We start from the raw sequence: 6,890 nt of genomic DNA, 5'->3' as shown, positions 1-6,890 counted from the left end.
CATTTTCCTGACGTTTTCCCAATTTGCTCCAAACGCCATCCCCGCGGAACGACCGGCACGACGTCGGGGCTGGGTTTGGGCTCCAGCTCTGATTCAGCACCAGCTGCTGCTGAGTCAGTCCCAGAACATCTCCATCCAGCAGATACGAGGCCGCATTTTTTAGCTCCCTCACAAGGTTGTGGGGAGGACAAATTCATCCAAATTCACGGGAGCCCTTTGATTATCTCCAGGCTAAACCATGACGAGGCAGAAGGAGCGTGGTGATCATCAGTAATGAGGCGAAATGCAAATTCCAGGCGACACCTATGGCTAAAAAATATGGGTTTGGATGGATAAACAGGGAAGCTGGAATGGTCAATGGCTGTCTCACTTCCAGGAGGAAGGATGGCCGGGAGTATAAAAGGGCTCCGGGCCCAGCTCACTTCATTCGCTCATCTTCTCCTCCCTTCAGCTCTCCTCACTCTTCAGCAGGGTAAGTGAGAACTTCAAACCCTTCCCTCACCTCCTAAAGGGGAATTTTGGACATCTAAAATTTGGATATCTGATATTTATAGCAGATCCAAGTCATTTTGGGCATCTGGGGTGGGGATTGGACGTTGGGGTTTTACGAACTCTGCACAAGGGGATGAGCTGGGAATGTTCGGGGAGGTTCTGGGAGTATCAACGGGGCCATGCAGGGCAGGGGCATGGAGAACATTCCAGAAGGGTCCAGAGTGGGCTGCTCCTCCTAAGACACCAGAATGAGCCATTGGGCACCTGCACCATGAGAAAAACCCAGAGCTGCTGCCACAATTTCCAAACAGGACACGCCTGGGTTTGGACCCCCAAAGCTGAACTGAATAACCAGAGCCTTGAGTTCCCCCAAAACTCCAAACCTGCTGCTCCCCCTCACAGCCTCTCTCTGCTCCTTCCAGCTCCGCCTCCTCTCCCACCACCTCCAAGATGCCCAACGGGTGCTGCGGCGGCGGAAACAGCTACTCCGTGTGCTGCTACAGCAGCCCCCGCTGCTGCAAGACCCCCATGTGCTGCAGCCCCATGCAGTGCTGCAGCCCCTGCTGCATGCCCATGCAGTCCTGCTGCATGCCCATGTCCTGCTGCTACACCATCAGCAACAACAACAACGGCTGCTGCGGCGGCTGCTGCGGCAACTGAGCTCACCTGGCGCACCTCCGGCTCAGACACGGATTTGGACACGGATTTGGACACGGATTTGGACATGGATCCCAACCCCAGCGCTTCTCCTGCTGTGCTTGGACACCTAGAATTTCTTTTTGGTGCCTTTAGTCCCCTGGCTGTGCCTTGAAGCCGCTGCCCAGCGAGTTTCTGGCGCTGCTCTTCCTTCCCCTCTTGGTGATGGGACCGTTTCCTTCTCCCTGCTCTTTATTTAATCCCCAATTAGCCATGAAAGACAATAAAATTTGTAACTTCTGACCCTGCAAACTCCTGGGTTATGTTTATTCATTTCTCTTTATCCCTTAAACAGTAGTGTGGGATGTGTTTAGCATTTGCCTAATTGATTAATGTAATTAATTTTGCATGTTTGGCATTCTGTGACGACAACGCCTCGCTGTACCTGGTGAACTCTTCGGGTTCACCTGGGGGAAAATGGGACTTGCAAATGAAAAATGTCACCTCAGCAAGAGGTGACAGTTTAATTCATCAGTTTAATCAGTTTAATTAATTTTTCTCCTGCTCATCTGAGATCCAGTTTGTGACGAAAGCATCTCTGTGGTCCTGGAGCTGGAGGTCTTCTATTCCTAATGGGAATCTTCCCAGATTTAAAAGCTCTTGCTGAGCTTTTAAAGGTTTTTAAATTAATAAACAGACCAGGGTCATTCAGGTTGGAAGGGATTTTAAAGCTCACCCACTCCCACCCCTGCCATGGACAGGGTCACCTCCCACCAGCCCAGGCTGATCAGATTCAGGTCCAGCCTGAAGGGTCCAGAAACGCTGAATCATTTTCTCTGGGTTCTATTAAAATGTGGGAAGCTTTAAGAGACCAGATCAGAAATTAAATATTCACACCTGGGGATTTGTGAAATCCTCGGGAAGTGGCTCCAAAACTCCTTTAATGTGAAAAAAAAAAATCCAAGCCCAGAGTCAACTTGGGGCTCTGGCAATGAGTTCTAAACCTAAAATCCTGCTCGGCCCTAAAAGATCCCGAGGTCTTTTTCATCTTTCCACACAAATCCCGTGGCTTCCTGCCAGGCAATTCCACTTCTCCTGTAGCTATGGAATAAATGAATAAATTACAGCAGGGCCCTGTCAGGTGCCAGCGCAGCCCTGGAGCCACGCCCCCGAATTCTGCGGATGCTTTTCGCAGTGATTCAAACCCAAATTCCACCGGACAGAGCTCCGAGAGTCCCTTACTCCGCATGGAAATGCCTTTGGAGCCCCGCGGGGCTCCTGGGAGAGGAATTTTCCTGGTACTTCAAACACGTCTCGGCCACAGAAATGCAAACTGGAGCAGCTCCACAAAGCAAAAATGCCAGAAAGGTGGACACGGTCCTTGGCAGGGCCTGGAATTGTTTCTGTGTGAGGTCATCGCTCCTCTGGTGTCCCCATTCCAGACTTTCCGCACATAAAAGGCTTTTCCTCGCCGTAGCCAAGGTGCTCCGCATTTGGGAGCGAATTAATTTAATTTAATCCATTTAGATCAGGGAATAAACCTCCAAACATCCCATGCCCAGCCTGCCACTGTCCCCCCGTGCCCGGTGTCCGCAGGAATCCCGGATTCCCATCTCCCACAGCAGCAGCACCCGGCGCTGGGGCCACCCTGGGTTCCCTCCCCTTCCTCTGGAAGCACCCCTGGGCCCTTTTTGTGGTTTTCCCACCGCCACCAGAGTCCCCTTCTGGGCGCATCACTCAGCATCCCGGCATCCCAGGTATCCGCATCCCATCCCGGGATCCCGTCTGACTAACGCGGGGCAGGAGCCCATCCGAGCCCGGCCAGGACTAATGGGATAATGGCCACAGCCTCTTCAGAGCGCTGCCCACACCGGGCCAGGCGCTAATTGGGGCTGATTAAGCCGGCAGAGAGCTCCAGGAACAAAACACACACACACACACACACACACGGCAGAGGCCTCAGTGCTCAGCTATTCATTCCCAGGACGTGCCTCATTCCCTGCAGAGCTCGGCCCATATAAAAGCTTCCAGCCCCGGCTCTCTGCGCTCAGGACTCCGATTCCCTGCTCAGCCCGTCCGTTTCTACTCGCAGGGTGAGTTGGATGCTCTCCGATTCCTTGGAAATAGCAAAAAAAAACCAAACAAAAAACAAAAGGCGTCGGTGTTTTGTTTGCGTTTTCCCGGGTTGTTTATGCCCAAGGGCTTGGTCACCCTCAAAGGATTTTGTGAGTCATGGGAGAAGCAGCTCCCGAGGGAACTGGGGGGGCTCAGCTTGGAGAAAAGGAGGCTCGGGGGGAATTTTGGGCTCTGCACAAGTCCCTGACAGGAGGGGACAGCGGGGGGGGGTCGGGCTCTGCTCCCAGGGAACAGGGACAGGATGAGAGCTGGGCCAGGGCAGGCTCGGGTTGGAGTCGGAGGAATTTCCCCCTGGAAAGGGGTCAGGGCTTGGCAGGGGCTGCCCAGGGAGCTTTGGAGTGCCCGAGGAATTCCTGGACGTGGCTCTCGGCTGGGTGGTGTTGATCCATCTCAGGCTGGACTGGATGACCCCGGAATTCTTTTCCACCCTCAATAGCTCCCCGATTCTGTGATCTCTGCCCCCAGGATGCTCCAGCAGAAAGGCGGCGCCGACCACGACCTGTGCCAGCACCAGGGCTGGACACCACCCAGCTGCACCGGGCACTGCCCCGAGCCCCCCGAAACCTGCCCCGACCCCCCCGAAACCTGCCCCGACCCCGGCAGCCTCAGCCACGACACCGAGGGCTCCACCCAGAGCTGCCACCCCGGCCATCTGTGCCCACCCCGGCCCTCCTGCTGCCCGGCCCCGCACAGCTGCAAGCCCCGGCGGCGGGTGGAGGTGAGCCCGGTGCCCCCCGTGTGCCCCCCGCCCGTCAGGATCCACCGGCGGCCGCTGCAGCAGCACCGCCCGTGCCCGCCGTGCCCGGAGCCCGACCCGGGCAAGCCCCGCAGGCGAGTGGAGCAACGTCCCGAGGAGGATGAGGAACCCCCGGTGGTCCTGCAGCCCCCGCAGCGCCGCTGCCCCTGCATCCAGCGACGCCCCCGGCCCGTGCCCTGCTGCCCGCGGCCCTCCCGGCGCTGCTGTCCCCGCATTGTCCCCCTGCCACCACATCCCGGCCACCAGCAGCAGAAGCAGGTCACGCTGGTGCCCCTCTGCGTGAAGAACTGAGCCCAGGGACCCCTCCCCAGCTCCTGGCTGGGTTTGGGGGGTTCGCCCCCGGCCCAAGGGACGCTCCCAGCGCCGCTCTGTGCTCGCTGCTGCTTTTTGCAGATTTGGGGATGCCCCGCTTGGCCCCGGCACCGACACTTTTTAAATTTTTAAATTCGGGGCGTTCTCCCCCTGCCGGGTTTTGGTTTTCCCCCGCCTGAGGCCACTCGGACACAGAGGAACCGTCACGGGTCTGCTCTGCCGGGCTTCACCTCCAAGGCTGTTGGGGAGCAGCTCCAGGACTTTGCAAGGAAAAAAGGAACCACTGTAAAGGCGGGAGCATCTCAGACTCCTGCAGCTTTATCCTCTCCCCGTGTATTCAAGAATAAAGTTGAAAATTATTTAGCAAACCCTCGGTTCCTCTCTTTTTTGCCCACCGACATTGCAAGGAGAAGATGTTGAGAGCGATTCAGGCTCTCCCTCGGGAACTCGTACATTTAAATCAGGGCTCACACGGGAGGGTTTCAGTTCTGCCCTCAGGGGTTTCTCCAGGTTGGAAAATCAATAATAAAGTTGAAAATTATTTAGCAAACTCTCGATTCCTCTGTTTCTTGCCCACCGACATTGCAACGAGAAGATGTTGAAAGCCATTCAGGCTCTCCCGAGGAAACTCGTACGTTTAAATCGGAGTCAGGGTTTCAGCTCTGCCCTCAGGGGTTTCTCCAGGTTGGAAAATCCTCCTCACTGCGGTTCACCCACCCCGGGAGCTCGGCATGGGCAGAGCCGGGCACCAACATCTGCTCTGCGCCCAGCACCTTCATCCCCCGAATGGGAGCCGTGCACATCCTCATTTGCATGCTAATTATGATAATGAGCGCGTGGCCCGGCACGGGAGGGGTGGCTGTGCATGCCGGGGATGCCTTTTCGCTCCTGCAGGAAGGTGCAGGCCCAGGGGTAACCTGCTGCTTCTCCTCGCTTTGCCAAAAAAGCCTCCCACAGAGGGCATGAAAATAAATCATTTAATTTCTTTGTAATTTCTTTGTGTTGCCTCGGCATCACCCGGGCGTGTCCTCACACAACCGCCACGGAGAGCTGGGAGGGCAAAAAAGGGAAATTCATCCTCGTTTTCTTGGCCACAGCAATTCCTTTTTCTCGTGTCTCATTCCAAATAAAAACACCACTTACCTGTGAGATTTACCTCGGGAGAGTCCTTTTTTTATTAGGGATTTTCTTCCCAGTTCCCAACACAGTGACTCAGGGCCCACAGACCAAGGCCCAGCTCAGCCCTTGCTTCCAGGTCTGATTTGGTCCAGTTTGTCTCCCAAGCTGCTTCTCAGCAGCCCTCCCATCCCAGTACCCCTGTCCCAGTTCCCCCATCCATCCCAGTTCCCCATCCCATTTCCCCCATCCCATTTCCCCCATCCCAATTCCCCCATCCCATTTCCCCCATCCCATTTCCCCCATCCCATTTCCCCCATCCCAGTTCCCCATCCCATTTCCCCCATCCATCCCAGTTCCCCCATCCCATTTCCCCCATCCCAGTTCCTCACCCCAATTTGAGGATTTTCCAAGTCCATCCCATTGTCCAGGGTTTTAATGAAGCTGTTAAACAGCACCAGCACCAGAATCAGCCCCTTTTTCACCCCCAGGTTTTTCATCCACCCAGTCCAAACCTCCCTCAGTTTAACCCCGAGGCTGCTGGGGGAGAGACTTTGCCAAAAAACCTCACAAAAGTTGGGGCAGAACCATGGAATTGTGGAATGGTTTGGGTGGGGAGGGTTCAAAAAACCAACTTGGGGGTGAGGGAAGGGGCAAATCTGGAATGCAGAAACGGGGAGGAAAGAGAATCATGGAATGGTTTGGGTTGGGAGGGTTCAAAAAACCAACTTGGGGGTGAGGGAAGGGGCAAATCTGGAATGTAGAAATGGGGAGGAAAGAGAATTGCAGGAAGGTTTGGGTTGGGAGGGACCTCAAAAAACCAACTTGGGGATGAGGGGAGGGGCGAGTCTGGAATGGAGAAAAAACAGAATTGTGGAAAGGTTTGGGTTGGAAGGGACCTTAGGGATCATCTCACTGCAACTCCCACAGGCACCTTCCACCATCCCAGCCCTGTCCAAGCTGGCCTTGGACACTTCCAGGAATGAGGCAGCCAGAAATTCCCTGGAAAAGCCGTGTCAGGCCCTGCCCGCCCTGGCTCCCTCATGCCCAGAGCCAACCCCAGCATCATGGAAACCAACGGGCACAATTTGCTTTTGGTGACTCTGAGCTGGCTCTTCCCATCACCTGCTCGTGCTTCACCTGGAAATGCTCCTGACGGGCAGCAGGAGGGGAGGGCCGGAGCTCCTGACTCACAGGTCACCCTGCAGAGGGTGAATAAGTCCTTTATTACCTGGCTCACACATCCAAAATGGGGCTTAGGCCGTCTCAAGTCTTTTATGTGCCCCGCTGGGGACCGATGTTATAATTAAAAGATGCTTATCAGAAATGGTGAGTCAAGCAGAACATGCCAGGCACCGGGAACAGCATCCAAATGGAGGAGATGTTTCGCCAATAAATAATTTAATCCTCGTTCCTGCTGCGTGTTTCACGTTCAGGGGAA

The 6,890-nt window shown here is 55.2% G+C and overlaps 2 protein-coding genes across 2 annotated transcripts; both read left to right on the top strand.

The window, feature by feature from the left end:
- On the top strand, nt 1-1,421 carry LOC139585094 (keratin-associated protein 10-3-like). Its single transcript, XM_071417546.1, has 2 exons — nt 1-472; nt 915-1,421. The coding sequence occupies exons 1-2, from the start codon at nt 306-308 to the stop codon at nt 1,150-1,152; spliced, it is 405 nt and encodes a 134-aa protein (XP_071273647.1). The 5' UTR covers nt 1-305; the 3' UTR covers nt 1,153-1,421.
- A 1,418-nt stretch (nt 1,422-2,839) lies between these two features.
- LOC139585092 (myb-related transcription factor, partner of profilin-like) lies at nt 2,840-4,652 on the top strand. The gene is made up of 2 exons (XM_071417544.1): nt 2,840-3,221; nt 3,730-4,652. The coding sequence occupies exon 2, from the start codon at nt 3,731-3,733 to the stop codon at nt 4,310-4,312; it is 582 nt and encodes a 193-aa protein (XP_071273645.1). The 5' UTR covers nt 2,840-3,221; nt 3,730; the 3' UTR covers nt 4,313-4,652.
- Nucleotides 4,653-6,890: the final 2,238 nt, after the last annotated feature.

The sequence above is a fragment of the Agelaius tricolor genome, unplaced genomic scaffold, assembly GCF_023055355.1.
Source record: "Agelaius tricolor isolate 1412-34295 unplaced genomic scaffold, bAgeTri1.0.p SCAF_69, whole genome shotgun sequence".
Taxonomy (NCBI): domain Eukaryota; kingdom Metazoa; phylum Chordata; class Aves; order Passeriformes; family Icteridae; genus Agelaius; species Agelaius tricolor.
This window is presented reverse-complemented; position numbering and strand designations above follow the sequence as displayed.